At 64.2% G+C, this 22,341-nt stretch overlaps 5 protein-coding genes and 1 long non-coding RNA gene across 7 annotated transcripts; 3 read left to right on the forward strand and 3 right to left on the reverse strand.

Annotated features, from left to right (window-relative positions):
- Positions 1–206: 206 nt before the first annotated feature.
- On the reverse strand, positions 207–3,599 carry LDHD (lactate dehydrogenase D). The gene is made up of 11 exons (XM_040075459.2): positions 3,485–3,599; positions 3,243–3,355; positions 2,898–3,039; positions 2,673–2,814; positions 2,247–2,406; positions 1,970–2,169; positions 1,764–1,892; positions 986–1,113; positions 817–907; positions 618–729; positions 207–542 (listed from the first exon to the last, which is right to left on the reverse strand). Exons 1-11 carry the CDS (start codon positions 3,545–3,547, stop codon positions 377–379), a joined length of 1,446 nt encoding a protein of 481 aa, XP_039931393.1. The 5' UTR covers positions 3,548–3,599; the 3' UTR covers positions 207–376.
- A 611-nt stretch (positions 3,600–4,210) lies between these two features.
- On the reverse strand, positions 4,211–6,266 carry LOC120757793 (chymotrypsinogen 2-like). Its single transcript, XM_040075411.2, has 7 exons — positions 6,200–6,266; positions 5,974–6,077; positions 5,770–5,849; positions 5,583–5,661; positions 4,892–5,072; positions 4,447–4,580; positions 4,211–4,372 (listed from the first exon to the last, which is right to left on the reverse strand). The coding sequence occupies exons 1-7, from the start codon at positions 6,264–6,266 to the stop codon at positions 4,211–4,213; spliced, it is 807 nt and encodes a 268-aa protein (XP_039931345.1).
- Positions 6,267–6,964: 698 nt separating this feature from the next.
- LOC120757810 (chymotrypsinogen 2-like) lies at positions 6,965–9,032 on the forward strand. The gene is made up of 7 exons (XM_040075437.1): positions 6,965–7,031; positions 7,154–7,257; positions 7,378–7,457; positions 7,566–7,644; positions 8,155–8,335; positions 8,649–8,782; positions 8,857–9,032. Exons 1-7 carry the CDS (start codon positions 6,965–6,967, stop codon positions 9,016–9,018), a joined length of 807 nt encoding a protein of 268 aa, XP_039931371.1. The 3' UTR covers positions 9,019–9,032.
- Positions 9,033–9,628: 596 nt separating this feature from the next.
- Positions 9,629–10,975, forward strand: LOC120757924 (probable D-lactate dehydrogenase, mitochondrial). The gene is made up of 5 exons (XM_040075649.1): positions 9,629–9,743; positions 9,873–9,985; positions 10,189–10,330; positions 10,414–10,640; positions 10,921–10,975. Exons 1-5 carry the CDS (start codon positions 9,681–9,683, stop codon positions 10,973–10,975), a joined length of 600 nt encoding a protein of 199 aa, XP_039931583.1. The 5' UTR covers positions 9,629–9,680.
- An 86-nt stretch (positions 10,976–11,061) lies between these two features.
- BCAR1 (BCAR1 scaffold protein, Cas family member) lies at positions 11,062–17,858 on the reverse strand. 2 transcript variants are annotated; one of them, XM_040075290.2, is made up of 7 exons: positions 17,788–17,858; positions 16,289–16,978; positions 14,924–15,085; positions 14,587–14,691; positions 13,003–14,160; positions 12,703–12,792; positions 11,062–12,356 (listed from the first exon to the last, which is right to left on the reverse strand). In XM_040075290.2, exons 1-7 carry the CDS (start codon positions 17,797–17,799, stop codon positions 11,841–11,843), a joined length of 2,733 nt encoding a protein of 910 aa, XP_039931224.1. In that variant the 5' UTR covers positions 17,800–17,858; the 3' UTR covers positions 11,062–11,840. The 2 variants fall into 2 exon arrangements, with proteins under 2 accessions (XP_039931224.1, XP_039931223.1); XM_040075289.1 differs by lacking the exon at positions 17,788–17,858 and having other exon boundaries at positions 16,289–17,053.
- A 269-nt stretch (positions 17,859–18,127) lies between these two features.
- Positions 18,128–19,717, forward strand: LOC120758030 (uncharacterized). The gene is made up of 3 exons (XR_005702751.1): positions 18,128–18,224; positions 18,555–18,625; positions 19,620–19,717. It is a non-coding gene; the product is annotated as an uncharacterized LOC120758030 (long non-coding RNA).
- Positions 19,718–22,341: the final 2,624 nt, after the last annotated feature.

Here is a 22,341-nt window from a genome sequence, read left to right on the forward strand (position 1 = left end):
TCCCTGCCATGTGGGGATGGCCACAGTAGTGCTCAGCAGGTCCCAGAGAGCTCCCACCTGGCACCGGCAGCACTGCAGCTAGGGGGACATGGCTGAAGTGAGACCCTGACAATGCCCTATCCCATACGTGCTGTCTGGGACAGGGGCCTCCTGGGAAGGGAGTGGGGGGTCCTGTCCCCCTGAACAACTTCACAGCACGTGGACAGTGTGAGTCCAAAGGGTTTATTGGGGGGGTTGAGGATCCCTGATCCCCAGAAGTGGGGACGGGGGGATTTGTAAGGACACATACAGTGGCACTGCAGGGCTGCATGGCCACCCTGGCCCTGACTCCAGGGGCGGAGGCTCCCTGCTGCCGGCTCAGTGCTGGTGCTCCCCCTCAGAGCACCTTGCCGGGGTTCATGAGGTTGTAGGGGTCGAGTGCAGCCTTGATGGAGCGCAGGGTGTCCAGGCCCTCCTGGCCCAGCTCCTCCTGCAGCAGTGCCCGCTTGCCCAGCCCCACGCCGTGCTCCCCGGTGCAGGTGCCCCCTGCTGCCAGCGCCCGCCTGTGGGACGGGGAGGGACAGGGGATGGGGATGTCTGTCCGTCCATCCCGGCCCCCCAGAGCACCCTAGCCTCACCTGCCCAGGCGCTGGGTGAAGGCGTGGATGCGCCGGGCCTCCTCCGGGTCCTGGGAGTTGAAGATGAGGATGCAGTGGAAGTTGCCATCGCCCACGTGTCCCACCATGGGTCCTGCAAGGCCACGGGTCAGATGAGATGTGGCTTGGAGGATGGTGACCCCCAACCCCCTCTATCCCAGGGGTTTGTGGCCCTGCTGACCGGTGAGGCCGGAGGCCTGCAGGTCCTGCTTGGTCTCCACCACCACGTCAGGCAGGCGGGAGATGGGCACACAGACGTCCGTGGAGTAGCCCTGGGCCAGGGAGGGCAGAGCTGTGGCACCTGCAGCACCACGGGCACTGCCGCCATCATCCCCATCCTTGTGCCTCACCTGGCAGCCGGGCCGCAGGGCCAGGGCAGCGTACCAGGCATTGTGGCGCATGGACCAGAGCTGCTCACGCTCCTCCAGCCCCTCAGCCCAGGCCAGGCCGGAGCCACCGTTCTGTCGCATGATCTCCTCTGATGGTGACCAGGAGCTCTGGGACAGGACCCACAGCACCCCCAAGTGCCCAGCCCTCCCCCAGGACCTCCGGTTCCCATCCTGGACACTCATCCCACATACAGGGATTCTCCTGGTCCCTCTGCCCCTTGTCCTTGGGTCCCTGTCCACCACCCTGTAACACTCCTGATCCCCCCTGTCCCATGTCCATGAGCCCCTCAGCAAACCCCCAGTGCACACACCCATCCCTCACCCTAGTGTCTTCCCAGTCCCCATCCCAGGCATCCATTGCTGGTCCTCTCTCCCTGGTCCTGGGCACCTTCTCCTCAGGACACCCTTGATCTCCCGTCTCCTTCCCATGAGCAGCCATCCATGATTCCAGTCCCTCTATTCTACACTCTGGGCACTTGTCCCTCATCCTGATGACCTCAAGGTCTCCAATCCCAGCCCTGGGCACTCACCTCTCACCCTAGGACATGCCTGGTCCCGCTGTCCCATGTCCTGGACATCCATCACTCACCCCAGTGCCACATCATGGGCCCCCAGCACCACGCTTCATTTCAGAACACCCTGGTCCCCCTGTCCCTGGGCACCCAATCCCGCATCCCTGGGTGTCCATCATGGCCCCCAGCCCCAGACACCCTCTCCTCCTCCCTAATCCAAGCCATACCCATCTGATGCTGCTGCTCAGCCAGGCTATGCCGGGAGCCGTGCAGCTCCAGGAGGAGCGTGGCTGCCACCGGCAGCCCCATCCCACTGAAGCGGCCACAGGCATCTGCCATCACCTCATCCAGGAATTCTGGGTGGGAGGAGGCAGTGTTGAGCTCCACCGCTGGCACCTGGAGCCCAGTCCCACCTCTGGCTGCAGTCACTCACCGATGCGGGCCACGGGCACGGCGGCCTGCAGCACCTGGACGGTGCAAGCCACGGCCGCGCCCACGCTGGGGAAGGAGGCGACAGTGACGGCAGTGGCCTCGGGCAGAGGGTGCAGGCGCAGCGTGGCCTGAGTCAGGAAGCCCAGAGTGCCCTCGGAGCCCACGAAGAGCGAGGTCAGGTCGTAGCCGGCCGACCGCTTCCTGCGCAGAGCTGGTGAGCGGGCACCCAGGCGGCACGTGGCCGGCCCGGCACAGCCCCCCGGCCTCCCGGCGCCCACCTGGGCTGGCGCCCGGGGCCGGCGGTGTGGAGCAGGCGCCCGTCCGGCAGCACCACGCGCAGGTTGAGCACGTTGGGGCGCATGGTGCCGTAGCGCACCGCGTTGGTGCCCGAGGCGCCCGTGGCTGCCATGCCACACAGCGAGGCGTCCGCCCCGGGGTCTGCAAGCAGGGGATGGGCAGGGGAGGCAGGTGGGGATGGTGTCCACTCCCACACGACACCACTGGGACCGCAACCACAGCAAAACTATGGGCATCCCTAAAGCAATGGGGCCATGGCACTTCCATTCCCACGGGCACCCCTGGGAGCACAGCACACCTGCAGATGCCACAGCACCCCCAACATTCCCACCATGCCCAGGCTTCAGGAATCCCCAGCCTCTCCAGTGCGGTCACCCCCAGCCCCATGACCCCCCCGCCCACAGTACCGACAGGAAACCAGAGCCCGGTGCCACGCAGGTGCTTATTGAGGGCCTTGCGGGTGACACCGGGCTCCACCGTCACCGAGAAGTCCTCGAGGCTCAGCTCAGCGATGGCGTCCATGCGACTCAGGTCAAAGCAGACGCCGCCCTGGCACAGGGACACCCGCGGCTCTGGGCACGGCCGGGCACTGAGAGCCCCTGGGGGCTCAGAGGTGCCGGGGGAGCCGATACCTGCACGGCATTGACGCCTCCTTCCAGGCCGGTACCGGTGCCGAAGGGCACCATGGGCACACGGCCGCGGTGACAGAGGGCTGCCAGCTCCTGCACCTGCCCCACCGCCTGCGGCCACACCACGACGTCCGGGGGGGCACAGCTGGGGGACAGGCAGCACCACTGACCAACCGACTTTACCACTTCACCCTCCCCGTGGCCCTTCCCAAACCTGGACGTGTCACCTGCCCCTCGCCTTCTCCACGGGCCCTGGTCTACCCGAACATTTCCCATCTGCACATCTCTTCCCGTCCCGTGGCCCTCCCCTGAGCCCTCCCCAGGGGTCCCAGCTCCAGGGGCACTCACGGGTGCATGGACTCATCGTGGCCGTGCTGCTCCCGCACCGCTGCGGCAGTGGAGACATTGGGAGCTCCAACCACGGCCCTCAGGGCTTCCACGAAGTCAGGGGGCAGCGAGGGCTGCGAGGGGAGCAATGGGGGGACCCGTCAGGGATGCACTGGGGAGGCTCTGATCGCGGCCAGGGGCCCAGGGCACGAGGCCGAGTGGCCACGTCAGGACCTGAGTGCCCTTCGGAGCCCCGGCCGGACCTTGGAGCAGCAGCTGCGGCGCCCCAGGGCCGCCCCCAGCGCCAGCAGCCTCCGCAGGGCCATGTCGAGACGGGACAAGAACGGGAACACGGGAACCGCACCGGAGCAGGACACTGCCCTCCCCCGCAGCCCGTCTGTCCCTCCCCCACACTCACACCTTAAGGTGGCTCCAGCCACACGCCAGTGTCTCCCTGCGGAGGGGCTGCCTCCCACCACTGCCCGTGGTCGTGTTCCCGTGCTGGCCCCTGCCTGAGCGCGGTCACTGCATTCACCGTGGCCCCCCTGCCCTCCCAGATGTCCCCGTGCCTGCTCAAGTATCCCCGCAGCTGCTCGGGGGTCCCTGACCCCAGAGGAGACCACATGTGCCCGTGCTCCTCCCCTCCCAGACAGGAGTCACCGTGTCCCCCTGCCCATCTGTCCTCATGTCCAGTCACGGGTGCCCGTGCCCCCCGTCCCTCTGTTCCCATGCACAGCAGGCTTTCTCCATTCGGGGCCAGGAGCCGCCGCGTCCCCACGTGCATCTGTCCCCGTTCCCAGCCAGGCGTCCCCGTGCCTCTGCGCCCTGCTGGACAGCTGTGCTCATGCCCAGAGAACTGACCCCAGCCCACCGCGTGCCCCCATCCTCAGCCGAGTGTCACCCGCCCGCCCCGCGCCCCGCTCCCGTCCGTCGCGGCACGGTGACAAGGACACAGCGTGCTCAGGGGATGGCAGCGTTTATTGCAGGCCTCAGTTGGCCTCCAGGATGGAGTCGATCCAGTCGCGGAGCTTGGTGACGCGGGCGTACACGCCGGGAGTGTGCGTGTCGCAGGTGCTGCTGCCCCAGGAGACGATGCCCACCAGGTTCCAGGCGCCGTCCTTCTGGCACACCAGCGGGCCCCCGGAGTCGCCCTGCACGGGGCAGCGGGTGAGCGCCGGGGCAGGGCCCGCGGGCGCCGCGGGCAGCGGGGGCCGGGGACACGTACCATGCAGGAAGAGGCTCCGTCGGCACCGGCACAGACCATCACGTCGCGGATGCGGAAGCCCCAGAACTCCTTGCACTGAGCGTTGGTGAGCAGGGGCACAGCCGCCTGCTGCAGCACCGCCGGCGTGTGCGACGCTGCGGGGAGCGGGGAGCGGGGAGCGTCAGCGCCGGCACCGGGAGCGGAGCGGGAATGGGGAGAGGGCTGGGACGGGACAGGGGGAGGACAGCACCGTGGTGATGGCCGAGATGGGGACGGGATTGGGTCGGGGTTGGGCATTGGAGGGGGGGATGGGGAATGGGACTGGACGAAAGATGGGGATGCGGGAACGGCACGGGGATTCCGATTCAGATTTGGATGGGGATCATGACAGGAGATCGGCATGAGCATTATGATTCGGATGAGGCAGGGGACAGGAATGGAGGTGGGGACAGGAAAGTGCAGTTACCGCTGGAATCAGTGAGCCCCCAGCCGGTGGTGACGCAGGTCATTCCCCCCGGGAATTCGTCAGTGGCCTTGGGCAGGCAGACTGGGGACACGCGATCCGACAGCTGCGCCGGAGTGGCCAGTTTGATCAGGGTGATGTCGTCGTGGATGGTCAGCATGTTGAACTTGGGGTTCTTGAACACCTGAAGCAGGCAGCACTGCTCTCAGCACCTGCACCCCCTGCAGGGCAGGGTGCTGGGCACTGGGCTCTCCACAGGGATTTCTAGGGACCTCGGGGACCGGTGGGAACCCCGGGGGTTGCTCCTGTGGGTCCCGTGATGGCAGGGCATCTGACCGCAGAGCCCAGTCCCTGGGACGCAGGGGAGCAGGGACACCCCAGGTGACATCCCCTGCGGGGATGAAATGGACCCTGAGGCCTGAACCCCTATCCCTTGGGACATCCTGGGAACATGGGGACATCCAGGGGACCCGGCCTGAAGGATGACTGGGAGCAGGGACACCCCAGGGGATTGCAGTGCGGGCACGAGGGGCACCACGGACACCCCAGGGAACCCTGACCCTCCGCGTTAAGGGGAGCCGGGGATTCCTCAGGAACAAAAACCCCAGGACAGGCGGGACCCAGCCATAAGCCCCCAAGCCGCCCGTGGCGGCCGTGGGATGCCGCAGGCACACGGACCCCGCCCCGGAGGTACCTTCTCGATTTTCAGTTTCTGCTGATCAGGGCCGGGTGCATCCTGGTCGTAGGCGCCCACCACCACGGTGTCGGTTTTCCTGGGCACAGGCAGGCACTGAGCACCGGGCACCGGCGACAGGGGGTTCCCCGGGCACCCCGTGCCCGTGCCCAGCCCCGGCACGGCCGGCGGCAGAGCCGGTACCTACCTGACGCCGCAGTGGGCAGCGGTGACCACCCAGTTCTCGCTGATCAGGGAGCCGCCGCAGAAGTGGAAGCCGTTGTAGCGCTGGTGGGGAGAGCTGCCCTCAGCACCCGGCACCGCCGCCGCTACCGCCCCCGGTGCGCTCCGTGCCCGGGCCCCGCACGGCGCCCGGCCCCGGCCCCGGCCCCGGCCCGCCTCGGGCTCTCACCTGGAGGGACACCTGCCATGGCCAGGACCCTGGCACCGCCGGCTCTCCGTTGACGATGCGGTTGTAGCCACGGATGACGGGTGTGATGGCGGGCACGCCGCAGTCTGCGGGGCACAGGCGGCCGTGGGACGCCGGCTCCGGCCACCCCGGCCCCGAGTCCCCTCCCTGCCGCTCCCGCCAGCCCGAGCCCCGAGCCCGCCCCGCCGAGCCCCACGACCCCACGCACTCTCAGGGAGGGCGGCACGGGCAAAGCCCGCCAGAGCCAGGCAACTCAACACCCACAGCAGAGCCATTGCCGGTTGTGAGGACAGACCTGCCCGGCACTCGGGCTCTTATATGCACCCCCGGGCACCTCCCCGCTCCGCTGGCCTTGCCACCGCGGCCTTGGGAGATAGCGTCGCACCTGGTACGGTCCCAGGTCATGGCCTGGGACTGTGCCACCTGGAGCCAGCATCCTTAGCTATGGCTGTGGGACAGCACTGGCCTGGTCTAAGGGCTGGCTTCCAAATTTCCTTGGAATCATCCCTGCTGGCCCGTGTCCTTCATAATTGGGGTACCAGAGCTGGACACAACACTGCATGCATGGTCTCAGCATAGTGGAGTAGAGGAGCAGAATCCCCTCAATGTGCTGCTCAGGCTGCTGCAGTTGTAGCCAAAGATAAGGTGGGGCTTTCTGGGCTGCCTGCACACTTTTTCATGGAGTGGTGGAGTTTGGTGGGACCATGGAGTTCATTTGGGACTGGGTCTGCAGAGTCCTTCCAGGCTGCCACCGTGGTAGGGGGTCAGGATCCCTGTTAACCCAGAGATCCAGGTGCCTGGGACACCATGGAGCTGGGTGAGAAGGTTCCAGGGCTGGCAATATGCCGGTGGACCCAAACCAGGTGCGACGCTATCTCCCAAGGCCGCGGTGGCAAGGCCAGCGGAGCGGGGAGGTGCCCGGGGGTGCATATAAGAGCCCGAGTGCCGGGCAGGTCTGTCCTCACAACCGGCAATGGCTCTGCTGTGGGTGTTGAGTTGCCTGGCTCTGGCGGGCTTTGCCCGTGCCGCCCTCCCTGAGAGTGCGTGGGGTCGTGGGGCTCGGCGGGGCGGGCTCGGGGCTCGGGCTGGCGGGAGCGGCAGGGAGGGGACTCGGGGCCGGGGTGGCCGGAGCCGGCGTCCCACGGCCGCCTGTGCCCCGCAGACTGCGGCGTGCCCGCCATCACACCCGTCATCCGTGGCTACAACCGCATCGTCAACGGAGAGCCGGCGGTGCCAGGGTCCTGGCCATGGCAGGTGTCCCTCCAGGTGAGAGCCCGGGCCGGGGCCGGGGCCGGGGCCGGGCGCCGTGCGGGGCCCGGGCACGGAGCGCAACCGGGGGCGGTAGCGGCGGCGGTGCCGGGTGCTGAGGGCAGCTCTCCCCACCAGCGCTACAACGGCTTCCACTTCTGCGGCGGCTCCCTGATCAGCGAGAACTGGGTGGTCACCGCTGCCCACTGCGGCGTCAGGTAGGTACCGGCTCTGCCGCCGGCCGTGCCGGGGCTGGGCACGGGCACGGGGTGCCCGGGGAACCCCCTGTCGCCGGTGCCCGGTGCTCAGTGCCTGCCTGTGCCCAGGAAAACCGACACCGTGGTGGTGGGCGCCTACGACCAGGATGCACCCGGCCCTGATCAGCAGAAACTGAAAATCGAGAAGGTACCTCCGGGGCGGGGTCCGTGTGCCTGCGGCATCCCACGGCCGCCACGGGCGGCTTGGGGGCTTATGGCTGGGTCCCGCCTGTCCTGGGGTTTTTGTTCCTGAGGAATCCCCGGCTCCCCTTAACGCGGAGGGTCAGGGTTCCCTGGGGTGTCCATGGTGCCCCTCGTGCCCGCACTGCAATCCCCTGGGGTGTCCCTGCTCCCAGTCATCCTTCAGGTCGGGTCCCCTGGATGTCCCCATGTTCCCAGGATGTCCCAAGGGATAGGGGTTCAGGCCTCAGGGTCCATTTCATCCCCGCAGGGGATGTCACCTGGGGTGTCCCTGCTCCCCTGCGTCCCAGGGACTGGGCTCTGCGGTCAGATGCCCTGCCATCACGGGACCCACAGGAGCAACCCCCGGGGTTCCCACCGGTCCCCGAGGTCCCTAGAGATCCCTGTGGAGAGCCCAGCGCCCAGCACCCTGCCCTGCAGGGGGTGCAGGTGCTGAGAGCAGTGCTGCCTGCTTCAGGTGTTCAAGAACCCCAAGTTCAACATGCTGACCATCCACGACGACATCACCCTGATCAAACTGGCCACTCCGGCGCAGCTGTCGGATCGCGTGTCCCCAGTCTGCCTGCCCAAGGCCACTGACGAATTCCCGGGGGGAATGACCTGCGTCACCACCGGCTGGGGGCTCACTGATTCCAGCGGTAACTGCACTTTCCTGTCCCCACCTCCATTCCTGTCCCCTGCCTCATCCGAATCATAATGCTCATGCCGATCTCCCGTCATGATCCCCATCCAAATCTGAATCGGAATCGCCATGCCGTTCCCGCATCCCCATCTTTCGTCCAGTCCCATTCCCCATCCCCCTCCCACCAATGCCCAACCCCGACCCAATCCCGTCCCCATCTCGGCCATCACCACGGTGCTGTCCTCCCCCTGTCCCGTCCCAGCCCTCTCCCCATTCCCGCTCCGCTCCCGGTGCCGGCGCTGACGCTCCCCGCTCCCCGCTCCCCGCAGCGTCGCACACGCCGGCGGTGCTGCAGCAGGCGGCTGTGCCCCTGCTCACCAACGCTCAGTGCAAGGAGTTCTGGGGCTTCCGCATCCGCGACGTGATGGTCTGTGCCGGTGCCGACGGAGCCTCTTCCTGCATGGTACGTGTCCCCGGCCCCCGCTGCCCGCGGCGCCCGCGGGCCCTGCCCCGGCGCTCACCCGCTGCCCCGTGCAGGGCGACTCCGGGGGCCCGCTGGTGTGCCAGAAGGACGGCGCCTGGAACCTGGTGGGCATCGTCTCCTGGGGCAGCAGCACCTGCGACACGCACACTCCCGGCGTGTACGCCCGCGTCACCAAGCTCCGCGACTGGATCGACTCCATCCTGGAGGCCAACTGAGGCCTGCAATAAACGCTGCCATCCCCTGAGCACGCTGTGTCCTTGTCACCGTGCTGCGACGGACGGGAGCGGGGCGCGGGGCGGGCGGGTGACACTCGGCCGAGGATGGGGGCACGCGGTGGGCTGGGGTCAGTTCTCTGGGCATGAGCACAGCTGTCCAGCAGGGCGCAGAGGCACGGGGACGCCTGGCTGGGAACGGGGACAGATGCACGTGGGGACGCGGCGGCTCCTGGCCCCGAATGGAGAAAGCCTGCTGTGCATGGGAACAGAGGGACGGGGGGCACGGGCACCCGTGACTGGACATGAGGACAGATGGGCAGGGGGACACGGTGACTCCTGTCTGGGAGGGGAGGAGCACGGGCACATGTGGTCTCCTCTGGGGACAGGGACCCCCGAGCAGCTGCGGGGATACTTGAGCAGGCACGGGGACACTGGGAGGGCAGGGGGGCCACGGTGAATGCAGTGACCGCGCTCAGGCAGGGGCCAGCACGGGAACACGACCACGGGCAGTGGTGGGAGGCAGCCCCTCCGCAGGGAGACACTGGCGTGTGGCTGGAGCCACCTTAAGGTGTGAGTGTGGGGGAGGGACAGACGGGCTGCGGGGGAGGGCAGTGTCCTGCTCCGGTGCGGTTCCCGTGTTCCCGTTCTTGTCCCGTCTCGACATGGCCCTGCGGAGGCTGCTGGCGCTGGGGGCGGCCCTGGGGCGCCGCAGCTGCTGCTCCAAGGTCCGGCCGGGGCTCCGAAGGGCACTCAGGTCCTGACGTGGCCACTCGGCCTCGTGCCCTGGGCCCCTGGCCGCGATCAGAGCCTCCCCAGTGCATCCCTGACGGGTCCCCCCATTGCTCCCCTCGCAGCCCTCGCTGCCCCCTGACTTCGTGGAAGCCCTGAGGGCCGTGGTTGGAGCTCCCAATGTCTCCACTGCCGCAGCGGTGCGGGAGCAGCACGGCCACGATGAGTCCATGCACCCGTGAGTGCCCCTGGAGCTGGGACCCCTGGGGAGGGCTCAGGGGAGGGCCACGGGACGGGAAGAGATGTGCAGATGGGAAATGTTCGGGTAGACCAGGGCCCGTGGAGAAGGCGAGGGGCAGGTGACACGTCCAGGTTTGGGAAGGGCCACGGGGAGGGTGAAGTGGTAAAGTCGGTTGGTCAGTGGTGCTGCCTGTCCCCCAGCTGTGCCCCCCCGGACGTCGTGGTGTGGCCGCAGGCGGTGGGGCAGGTGCAGGAGCTGGCAGCCCTCTGTCACCGCGGCCGTGTGCCCATGGTGCCCTTTGGCACCGGTACCGGCCTGGAAGGAGGCGTCAATGCCGTGCAGGTATCGGCTCCCCCGGCACCTCTGAGCCCCCAGGGGCTCTCGGTGCCCGGCCGTGCCCAGAGCCGCGGGTGTCCCTGTGCCAGGGCGGCGTCTGCTTTGACCTGAGTCGCATGGACGCCATCGCTGAGCTGAGCCTCGAGGACTTCTCGGTGACGGTGGAGCCCGGTGTCACCCGCAAGGCCCTCAATAAGCACCTGCGTGGCACCGGGCTCTGGTTTCCTGTCGGTACTGTGGGCGGGGGGGTCATGGGGCTGGGGGTGACCGCACTGGAGAGGCTGGGATTGAGGACACACTTGAGGAGCTGTGGATGGTGGGGTGTCCATGTGTGCTGTGATTGCAGGGCAGTAACAGACGTCTTTATGACTGAGGGTGCCATGGTTCCTGAGGTTTGGGAAGGGATGTGGAGCCAGGACTGGGAATGCTTGTGGTCAGGGTCTACCATCCCCTCTGCCACACCAATACCATATCTCCCATGGCGGCCATGGTGCCTGGCGAGGTGCTGTGAGGGACACCCACCCCATACTGGTTCATGGCCCATGGGGCCCCACTCCCCTCTTCTGCCACCCCTTATTTCCCCCCAACCTTCTTAGGCCCATCCCTTTTGCCCCATTAATCCTCTGTGCACTAACAGTCTCCAAAGCCTAGGAGCTGTTTTAGGAGGACAAGCTGTTTCCTCCCCTGCCACAGGGCCTCTCCCTTACCCCAGCAGGCACACATAGATATCCAGGAGATAAAGGGGTGTTTCTAGGCAAATCTTTATACTGCTGAGGGACTTGGGGCCAAGTTTTGGAGGGGGCTGCCACTTGGTAGCTCCTGGAACCAGCGGAAGCTTCCCGTGTTCAAAAGGCACCAATTTCGGTTCGCGTTTCCGTTACAGCTGGTACTGTAGCACAACCCGAGATGTGAGAACGCACGGGTTAGCCCCTTCCTGCCCCAGCAGCTCCCCACCACCCCTAACCCCCCTGGGGACCCTATCCCCAGCCTCCAGCACACAAGGGGACAGTTCAACCCATCTCTGTCACACTGTCCCACCATCACAGTGGATGGTTTCCACACCATTAGAACCTCCTGGCCACTGCAGAGTTCTCCAGAGCGCACCAGAGTCCCCCGGAGAGCAGAGCAGCCACAGCATCACAAAGGGCATCTCGAATTGCCAGGCATATCCTTGCCTCACCAGGGACACGGCCCCATGCCCTTCAGCCCAGAACTGGCTGTTGATTTTGTATGGAGAGAGGACACTGAGGAAAGAGTAGACATAGATCCACCTCCCAGCTTTGCTTCGTTACGGGCACAGCTCAAACCATTCCTGGCCCCTGGACAGAGGGAGGAGGAAGGGGTATGATGGCTGCAGCCCCTCACCTCTGTTCCCACAGAGCCCTAGCCCCTCGGTGTGCATGGGAGTCTCTACGCACATGTCTGCTTACACCGCGTGGAGAGGACTTGCATGGAGGGAAATGCATGTCTGGGGAAGGTTGGGGGCCAGAGAGAGGGGACAGTGGCCCTAAGGCCATCACATGGCTGCCAGCTGGCCCAGCACCATCCTGAATTGCTGCGTGCTGTTGGCGAGGTCCTTGACACGCTCCACCATGTCCTTGGAGGCGGCAGGAGATGGGTAGTGGAGGGCAGCTGCCTTGGTGGTCATCACGATCTCCTTGAGCATCTCACAGAGGAGGTTGCTGTAGTGCATCACCTTGTGCTGGACATCCTGGGCCTTGGCCTGGCGGGACAGCGTGTCCCCAATGAAGACGAGCTTGTGGGCGCTGAGGATGACGAACTTGCTGTGGGCCACAAAGATCTTGGGAGGTTGGTTGGTGCTGACGGCGGTGAAGAAGGCATCGACAGCATTGGTGAGCGTGGTGAGGTTGGCCTCGCACTGCTCCAGGTAGAAGAGGAGGAGCTGGCGGTCAGCAGGACACAGTGTCCCACCGCCCCGCGCGGGGCTGAAGTGCTGAGGGGGGCTCCAGTTGGACAGGTCGTTGTCGATGGGGCGTGTCACCTCCTGCTCCAGCCGCTCAAACTGCTTCAGCTGTGGGAGAAACAGGCATGGGGCAGGGTGACCATTGAGCCAGCACCTGCTCTTCTCCATGGAGCCACCAGCACAGGCGGCCATGGCCACCAGCCCCAGGGAATTACAGTGAGGGACAGCACCAGCCCCAGGACAGCAGTGCCAGGCTCCTCCCCAAGATCAAGGTGCCTGCTCCCCTCTTCACTAGCATGGAAGGCAAGGTAGAATGCACCATGAGGAAGAACATCCAGGGAAGAAGGCTGTGGTCAGACCAGCAGCAGAGGTTAAAGTGAAGCAAGATGTGGGGCCCTGCATGCCCCAAGCGCTGTGTGCAGCGGCACCCACCTGCCTGCCCCGGTGTCCTTACCTGCTGGTGCTCCAGCTGGTCCTTGCTCTGCCGGATGATGTTGCCTTTCTCCAGCAGCTCCTTCTGGGTCTTCTCAAACTCCTCCTTGCCCTGCAGGGGCATGACATGGAAGGGGTCAGTAAAATCAGCCTTACCAGAGAGAGCTCCCACTTTCCCTGGGAAATCTCTGGTCCACACAGCCCTCAAGCTGGAGGGTAAGAGCAAAACATAGGTGGAAGCAGAGCTGCCTAATCCCCCCTGTGCCAGGGAGCCACCATCGTAACACTCCCTGTGGGAAGCGGCCCCCAAACCCGTGCCCACCTGGAGATGGACATAGTCATAATCCTCCATCCAGCCACTCTCACTGTTCTCGTAGGGCCCGTCAGGCGACTCCTGGGCCAGCAACTTGGGAGGGGAAGGCAGGGGCCGTGACTGGATACTGCTGGCTTTGTCGGAGGGGTGAGGGGGCCCATGGCCACCACTCTCCACCGCCGGCTTTGTCCGTTTGAAGAGAAGGGAGGCATTGCCATGCAGGAAGGAAGCCAACTGCTTGGTGTCATCAGGAACACCACGTGAGTGCATGATGAAGTGCTCCAAGTCATCTGTGCCCGGCTTGCTGCTGGCCAGAACACTGGGGGCCCAGTGGCAAGCGTCCAGCGCTTGGCCATGCCGTGCCAGGGCCTGGTAGACCTCCTCCATCTTCTGAAGCTGCTTGCTGAGCTTGGTGTAGAGGGAACGGTCGGAGGCCTGGGCAGCATTGCCCACTGCCCCCCGGGCAAACTCCAGCAGGTCCCGGAGGGCCGCCCGGACGCCCTCAGCTGCCCCCCGGATGTTGGCAGCGTTCACCTCCATGTGCTCGGGGCTGCGCCAGTTGGTGCTGATGAAGGACATGAGGTAGGAGACAGCGTTGCTGACGCCACTCTGGAGCTTGGCCAGTGTCTCCATGGCGGCATCCAAGTCCAGGGAGAACTCCTTGCCGGCTCCCTTAGCCGACTCCTTCACAGGCACCACGTCCAGCGAGGATGTGGAGATGTTGCTGCGGGTACTGCCTGTGCTGGAGGCCGAGAGCCGCTTGGCATCAGCGCCCTTGGCCTCGCGGTCTACTTGTGGCGGGACGTCGTAGATGTACTCGCCCTCTGTGTCCACAGAGCCCTTGCCTGGGGCGTGCAGGTCCCGGGGCACATCGTACACCTCTTGGGAGGCTTGGGAGGGAAAGGTGGATCCCCCCAGCTTCTTGAGGCTGGGAGGCACGTCATAGATCTCATGGGAGGGTGGCAGCTCAGGAGCACCTTTCCCAGCTGCCGGGGGCACATCATAGACATCCTCTGGCAAGTAGGGCTCCTGCTGGGACAGGACGAGGGGGTGGCGGGAGGGGTCGAAGGCTTTCTGCTTGGCAAAGGCGGGTGGCACATCATAGGTCTCCTCCCGTGCTGGGCCATCCGGCACGTCCTTGCTCACTGAGGGGGGCACGTCGTACACCTGCAAGGGCAGAGCAGTGGCACTGTCAGCACTGCTGGGAGAGCTGGCCTGGGGCATGTGTGGAGGGGCAGGCTGGCTGCCCCAAGCTGCAGGGCATGCAAGTCCCAGCACTGGGCATCCGAGATGGCACTGGGTGGGCACCAGAATGAAGCCATGCACCCCAGGGATGCCCCTGCCCTTGGGGACAGGAAGCAAAAAATCCTAGAGCAGCCCAGGTTGGAAGGGACTTTTAAAGATGATCTGGTCCAACCTCATCCCCTGGATGTGAACATCCAGCAACCCACTCTTTGGCATTCTGAAAGCCTCCAGTACCAGGGACATCACCACATCTCTGGGGAGACTGATCTAGTAAATTATTTTTCTCCCTGTAAAAATCTGTTTGTCATTCTTACATAAAGAAGCTGGGAGCTTCCCAGCAGCACTTACAGTTTGGTGCAGGTTCTTCTCCACGCTGGGGGGCACGTCATAGATCTCCTGCCCCGGGTCCTGCCCATTGGGACCCTTCACTGCCATGGGAGGGGTGTCGTAGACCTGGAGGTGGGGGGACACAGGATGATGTGTCAGAGATGATGTGGCCACCCAGCTCCTCTCAGGGACCAGCTGGGAATGGGAATGGTGGAGGTGCTCAGAAGCAGAACCAAGATGCGCAAAGTACAGTTTTGGGTGCAGTTTAGCCTGGTGTGGATCTCGGGCTGTGACAGATCATCTCCCATTCTTATGGGCAGAGCCAGGGATTCCCCCTTGACACCCAAAGCAGCCTCACCTCTTGGCTGAACTGGCTTGGGACCCCTCCTCGGACAGGCGGCACGTCATATATCTCCTGAGAGCCCGTGGAGATGAGGTGGCGAGGGAAATCGTACTCAACCTGCTCACCCTTGGGGGAGTCATAGACATACACCTGGCCCACACGGGTGGGCACCAGCACCTGGAAAGAGGGAAAAGACACGATGTGGCCACCACCGAGCATCTCCCACCCTGCATCATTCCCCCAAAACCTAGCAACGGGGCCAGAGGGAGGATGGTTGCTGGATTCCATACTGGATTGCCTGGAATTAGGGTCTGCCCGGTGCCACGGGAGGGCGCTCCCCGGCCGGGTGTGCGGCGATGCCGGGGACGGGATGATATCACCGGTTATTTATAGCGGCGGTAGAGTCTCAGCGAGAGACAAAGCCCGGCCGGCACGGCCGTGGCGTGCAGAAAGCAACGGCCGATCCAGGCGTGGGCCGGGGTCTGCCAACGCCTGGAGATCCCTGCCCACAGCTCCATGCCTGAATGGGTCATTTCACGGTGACACCAGAGCGGAAAATAACCAAACCCACAGGGTAATGGCACCCTGCCCAACCAGTGCCAAGGAGGGCTGAGGTGCTGGGCTGGTTCTTCCTTTTCAGATGTTCCTTGTGCCCTGGCTGTGATTTGGCAGCTCCCCGCCCTCACTGGCTGCTTCCCAGAGGTATGAGTTGGAGTAGCCTTCCCAGAAAACACGATACTGAAAGCACATCACTCCTCTTCCCCAGGATGACGTGCCAGGGAAGGGGCAGAGCCAGAAGGAGGCTGGTGTCCAGGATGCAGCCGTTAAGCTCCATGCTGGGGACAGCCTGGTGGCTCACCCTTGCCTCACCCATGTACCTAGCAAGTCCTGGCAGGCTGCCTGGCAGAGTCGGGAAATGCTGGCACTGTCTGTCTGTTCCTATGTGCACTCCCAGGAGGAACAAAACCTCACAGCATTGTGCTGGGTACCACAGCTACTTCCACAGCTCCAGAACTTGGCATCCCAAAACAGCTCTCGGGTTACCAACACTCTGTGCCCACAGCAGACACACTGCCATGCCCTGGGTGACACCAGCAGAGCTCGCACAAGAAACCACAAGGACCAGAGTGCTGAATGTTGTGCCAGCCCCAAGAAGGGTAGCTCACACCAACCAGGGCACTGCAGAGACTGTCCCAGTGCATCCACTCCTGCCAGCAGTGTGGGCAAGGATGCCCACACAACCCCAGCAATGGGCACATGGGCTGCCTGCTCCAAGAGCAGCAAGCTGAGAAGCCCAAGCTATGCCACCTACTCGCACCCACGGACCGCAGAGCACCCCACAAACACAACACACTCCCCACTCCAGTCTCCCCATCCTACCTTTCCCTGGGGCTTGTGCCCTTCCCAGCTCCTCATGTCCAATGACGGTGGCACCTGGTAGATTTCTTGAGCCTGACCAGCTGAGGGAGGAACCTGGTAGACATCCTGGGGGGGACTGGCAGAGCCCCCTGGGTACGCCTCTGCTGCCTGGCCCAGGGAGGGGGGCACCTGGTAGATTTCCTGGCCGGGGCTGGAGAAGTTGTGGGGAGGTGCCTGCTTCGCGTAAGTGGAGGGCTGCTTAGCTGGGGCAGGAGGAAACTGTCCAGTAGGTGCTGAGCCCGGGTACAGACCCTGCTGTCCCTTGTTGGGGACTGGCATCAGGTATACATTGTCCCCTTGGGCGGCATAAGCAGGGTGCATGGATGTGTACTGCGACGCGGGTGACAGTGGGGTGTAGCCCCCTTGGTGGAGGAAGGGCAGAGTCGGCTGGGGTACCGATGGTTGTGGAGGTGTCTGCCCCTGTGCCGGGACAGGCGCTTGCTGCTGCGGCTGCTTCTTGTCGTACATCCCCACGAGGATTTTGAGGCGGTTCCCGGGAACGATGCCCTGCCGGCCATGGAGCGAACAGAGCCACCAGCCGTCCAGCCCCTGCGTGTTGCGCTCCAGCACCGTCATGATGTCGCCCTTGCGGAAGGAGAGCTCGTCCGGGGACTCGGCCACGTTGTCGTACAGCGCCTTGGCCAGCACGTTCTGGAAGAGAGCCCCGCGCCGGGGCGGTGAGCCGGGCCCCGCCGGCCGATGGGGCGTCATCCCGGCGGGCGACAGCTCAGCACCGGCTCGGAGCCCCGTTGGCCGGGGGCTTCGCCGCGCGGTTCCCGCCAGCTGGATCTCTCCGTTCCAGCCACAGCGGGATTCCGCGCTGGAGCAAAACCCACCCTTCCCAGAGGTGGTGCTAGGAAGGGGCCGGGCCCTTCCGCCTCCCCGGTTTCGGGGGGCCTCCTCTGCCTCTCCCACCCCTTCCCTCGGCCGACTGGGAGGAAGTGCCGGGGCGGTGAGTCAGCCGTGGCCATCACACGGCACCCGTCGCCGGGCCCGGGCCCCTTCCACCCCGCGGGGTCCCCGAGCCGGGCCACGGCGGCACCTGCCAGCGCTGCTCGGGGCCGTGGCGGCGGGACAGGTCGCGGCCCGCCCGGGACGGCAGGGCCGGACTCCCGGCCGTCCCGCGGCCCTGCCCGCTGCCGGTGCCGCCCCGCCCGGTGGGGCGGAGGCCCGGGGAGGCCCCCGGCCCCGCCGGGCCCCCCGCGAGTCCCGCAGCGCCCTGACCCGCCGGGAGGGAGCGGGGGCGGGCAAGGCCTCGCCGCGTCGGAGCGGTGGAACTCGGCCAAGGTCACGGCAGTGGGATGGGCCGCACAGGAGAAGCCCTGCCCGGGCCGAGCGGTGAGGGGGCCGCGGCCTTCCTCCTCCTCGTCCTCCTCCAACAGGGCCCCCCAGCAGCCGTTCCCCCGCGCCCTAGCTGTCCCCGCACGCGCCCCCCTGCCCGCCCCCGTGCCCCCGCTCACCAGGTAGTTCATCTTCCCGCGGGGCCGCTCCGGCCGCGGCAGGGGCGGCGGGCCGGGTGCGGGGCCGAGGGCCGGGCCGGGCCGGGGGCGGCGGGGCCGGGGCGCGCGGGCGGCGGCGGCGCCGTAGGGATCGTTATAGCGCCGCGCGCGCCCGGCCCGGCCGCTCCGCCCGCCCCCATTGGCTGCGCCCGCCCGCGGGGCGGGGCCTAACCTGAGGCACCGGGAGGGGGCGGAGCCTGGGACGAGGGGCGGGGCGGGCACGGGGGGCGCCGGGGCTGGGACGGGCGAGCTGCGAGCTGTAAAGGCGGTGAAACGGGGTGTGACAGAGACCGAGGGGTGTGACACGGACCAAAGGGGTGTGACAGAGACCAAGGGGGTGTGACAGAGACCGAGGGGTATGACACCGGCCAAAGGGGTGGGACCAAGTCCGACAAAAGGTACGGGGGTTGGAACAGGCGTACAACAGTTGTGCACAGAAGGGTGTGCAGCAGGTGTTGTAGTGGCCCTGCACTTGGTGTGCAACAAAGGCTGTATGGGTGTGTAATGGGTGTGCAAATGAAGGAAAAAGGGTCTGCAACGGGTGTGTCATGAGCAAAGGTCATTGAAGGTTAACCGGTGTGTAACAGGTGTGCAATGAAGGGTCACAGTGAGCTAACTGGGAGTTCTGGAGTGCATAATGGGGATGGTGTGTAATAGTGGGGGGCAGGTAATGGGTAGCTGTAGAGGCAATGGCTCACATGGCGCACCATGGGACACCTGGCACACAGGGCACACCGCAGCTGCCTGTCTGGCCTGTTCAAGAGCCTGGCCACATGGCCCATGGGCACCCCAACAGCTGGTAAGCCTGGGTTTGGCATCACTATATGTTATGCTGCAGCCCCTGCTACCATCTGCAGGGAGCTGGGAGCGGGCTGGGAGGGCGGCTGCAGCTGGGAGCTGTGGGCGGCACACGTGTGAGCTGTGTGGGGGCACAGGACCTATGGTCAGCTGCACGGACACCCACGCTGCTCCCCAGGCGTGCAAGAGCCAGAGCACGTAGGGAACCAGGGGAAGGGACACAAGGGGTGCCTGCAGCCAGTGGGCTCACGGGCAGGGGGGCAATGAGTGGGCCTGTGTGAGAGCTGCAGGCCAGTGAGCGAGTGGTGCGTGTGGAGACAGGCCAGGAATGTGCCCCGGACTGCACACGCAGTCCCCATCATGGCATTTCCTCTCACCCTCCGGGGTTACTTTCAGGCTGCACTGGGGTGCGGCAGCAGAGCTGAGCGCAGATTACAAACACATGCCCTTTCCCACAAAGCAGTGCTTGAGCCACCGCCACTGTCCCCAGCTTGGAGGCAAGTGTCCCTGTGTATCACTGGCAGAAAAGGAAACTGAGGCACAGCTGTGGGTGGGAGACATCCGGTGGCAGGGACTGCGGTCATGCCCACAAACCGCAGCTGCCCCGGCGGGTGCAGCCTGAGGACTGTGGTTTCCTCTTGTTGGTGACAGTGGTGACAGTGCACGCACTGAGCACCGTGGGCATCCTTAGGATGGGCTCCAGGCTCCCCAGCCTCTCTCCCACCACTCTAGAGCCGATCCCATGAAGCCAGGGTGTGTTTGCTTTGGGGACCCTGAGTCTGGTGTAGGCCCACAAAGCCAGAGGGTCTTCTGGGATCCTTGATGTGTCCCCAGGTTGAAGCTGCCACCATATGACTTCAGGCAGGTGCTGGGGGGCCATAAGGTTCTTGATCTTGGACTTAAAAGCAGTGGAAATGTCACTTTTCCTTCTCCCTGTGTTGATGCTCAGATCAAAGTGTTCACTGTTAAACTCAATCCCATTTTTGGTCCATCAGAGCCAAAAATCACTGCTTGCATCCTCTGAGCACTCCAAGCTCCTGCACATCCCTGCTTCCACAGCCAAGCACCCCCGGAGCGACAGGCACCAACAGGTCTTCCTTTGGTTTCTCCTACCTTTGAGAAAATGAAATGCCAAAAAGAAGATGAAAAGTGGAGCATTACCGGGGCCCCGCAGCACCGGGGACGCTCTCAGCTGGATTGGCTGCCAGAGCACCTGTGCTGCTGCCGGTGGGGTACGGCGAAGGTCCCACCAGTCCCATGCCGTAATTCCCTGCCAGCTGCAGGGACACGGGGCTGGGTGTTTTGGGATGGATGCTCCTTGGGATGCAGGTTGCCCCAGCAACGGTTGCTATGGAAAACACTTCAGTGGCAAAATTTCCAGCCATATTCATGTGTCCATCATTGTCTTCCGGAGAGTCCCTGGTGTACGGTGAGCCAGGCACGGCTGGATCCGCACGGGCAGGCTGCGGCTGCAGGGGACTGGCTGTGCTGGGCCTGGCTATTCCTGACTTTTTGCAGCTTTTCCTGCTGGATATGGTGTGAGAAGGTGTAGCAGGACTCCGAAGTGAGATGTGGGGGAGCATGGCAGGTGTACAATGGACAGGGGGAGCAGGCTGTGCTGAGCCGTGCCACATTAATTGGCTAGCAGCTAATTAATGTCCCATTGATCCAGCCGTGCCCCAACCATTGTGTGAGATTCATTTTGGTGACTCAAACACAGGGCACAGCTCTGGGACAGTGGGACATATCAGGAAATGGGCTGGCACTGGGAAGTTTGCTGGGACCAGCAGCTTCAGCTGGGGATTCCTGCTCCTGCCCACAGCCCTGCCAGGTCTGTGCTTCAGAAAGCCTCTCCCCATCTCCTGGAGCAGCAATAGGATTACACAGGACTGAGTCTCCTGGCAATGAATGAAGAAATAAATCCTATAAGGCAGGACAGGATTTATTAGACTTCAATATTCTGGAAATAATGAGGACATTTCTCTTGGCTTGTAGTATCACAGGACCCAACAGGATCACAACCAGGATTTATCCCCGTGCCTCTCTGTGGCGCTGGGTTGGTTCTTATCTGTGGAGAGAAGATGCTGGGGGAGGCTGCTTGCCTTTCTGAAGAGCAGGATGGCAAGGCACCCCCTCATCTCCAGCAAAGCCAAGGCAGATTGCAGGCCTCAGGCTGCCCCAACAGTAGCGGCTCTGTTTGTCTCCCCATTCATCCCCCCGTGAGGGCTGGCGCAGATCCTCGCCCCCGGCTGGGGCTCACTGCTGGGAGCGGGAAGGGCTGACAGCAGGAAGGGCTGGCTGTGCCATCACCATCAGCTGAGTTCCAAATGTCAGTGCCAGCACCCACAACCAGCACAAAGACGCCCTGAAGTGGAGATCCCCAAATGGGGTGGGAGACCCACAGGCCACTCCATTACTCCCCATTAGTTTTGAACACACTGCAAACAGAATCCCACTGTGCTGCTGGGTGGGACATTGCTCTGATAGAGAGGTGGGAAGAGGCTGAAAACAACATCTTGGAAAAGAGGATATGATGCTGCCAGCATCACCTTCCAGGCACCAGCTCTGCCCCTCAGGGAACTGCTGCCCTGGCTGCAGGGAGATGATCCTAAGGTCAGCTCCACACTCTGGTCCCTTCTTCTCCCAGCTGCCACACTTTGCCCCGTGGCAGCTCTGTCCATGATTCCCCTTGTGGTCCTTGGGACAGCCTGGGGCTATGGGATGCACCGCCAGCCAACCAGCGTTTAACCTCCTCCCATGTCGAGAGCCAACATTTATTCCTGCATCCTTTTCACCGAAGCAGCTTTAAATGCAGTGTTACCTCCCTGTCACAATTCCCGTGGCCCTGTAACAGCCCCCACAAACCCCAGCAGATCCGTAAAGCTGAGCCTGTGGGTGTGGGTTGGACACAGCTGGTTTTACCCATGGCCCCAGCACAGGGATGCTGCGGCAGAAGCCCTGACCATCAGGACACACAGACACAATTGGAGCCTTGTTTGGGGCTCAGCTGCACAAGGGGCCCCTTCAGGCGGCCAGGGAAGAGGGAGCTCCTTGGGGTGAGGCAATGCTTGGGCCGTGAGGGACTCCTTATAGGGCCAAAATTACCCCAAGTAAATGCCCAAGATGGATTCCAACTCATGGAGAACACCTGAGCTTCCCTGAGAAGACAACTCAAGGTGGGAATGTCTCAAAAGATGGACCCATATCTGAGAACATTCCTCCTCCCAGGAAGTGCAGGGCTGCAGGGACATCAAGGGCTGATGGGGACGCTGAGGGCTGGTGCGTCCTGGGGCCACCGCCCCTTGTGGGAAGGCGACCGAGCAATGGAAATAGCAAGCAGAGAGGGGTTTGGGTTGGATTTTATTTTTCCTTTCAAAGCAGCCAAGCTGTGTTTTCTGGAGACCTGTAAATCACTCCTCGTCTTCAGGAAAAAGAGGCGAGGAATACATGATCCAACCCAGCAAAAACGCGGGACGCTTGGGAGCGTGGAGGAAGCCAGGAATCAGCCCAGGCTGGAGGCTGCCTCCCGGCCATCCCGCCAAGCCTGTCCCAGCTTGCTGGCACTGCAGCCCAGCATCCTCAAGCTGAGCTGGGCACACCATGCTGCCGTGAGCTGGGGAGTCCAGCAGAGAGGGGAGTTGAGGCTCTCGGCCACTGCCATTACACTGCACTTTTCTAGCAGGTCAGGTTGCTTCCAAGATTTCAGGATTTTCCACA

This window comes from Hirundo rustica, chromosome 11 (genome assembly GCF_015227805.2).
Source record: "Hirundo rustica isolate bHirRus1 chromosome 11, bHirRus1.pri.v3, whole genome shotgun sequence".
Taxonomy (NCBI): Eukaryota; Metazoa; Chordata; class Aves; order Passeriformes; family Hirundinidae; genus Hirundo; species Hirundo rustica.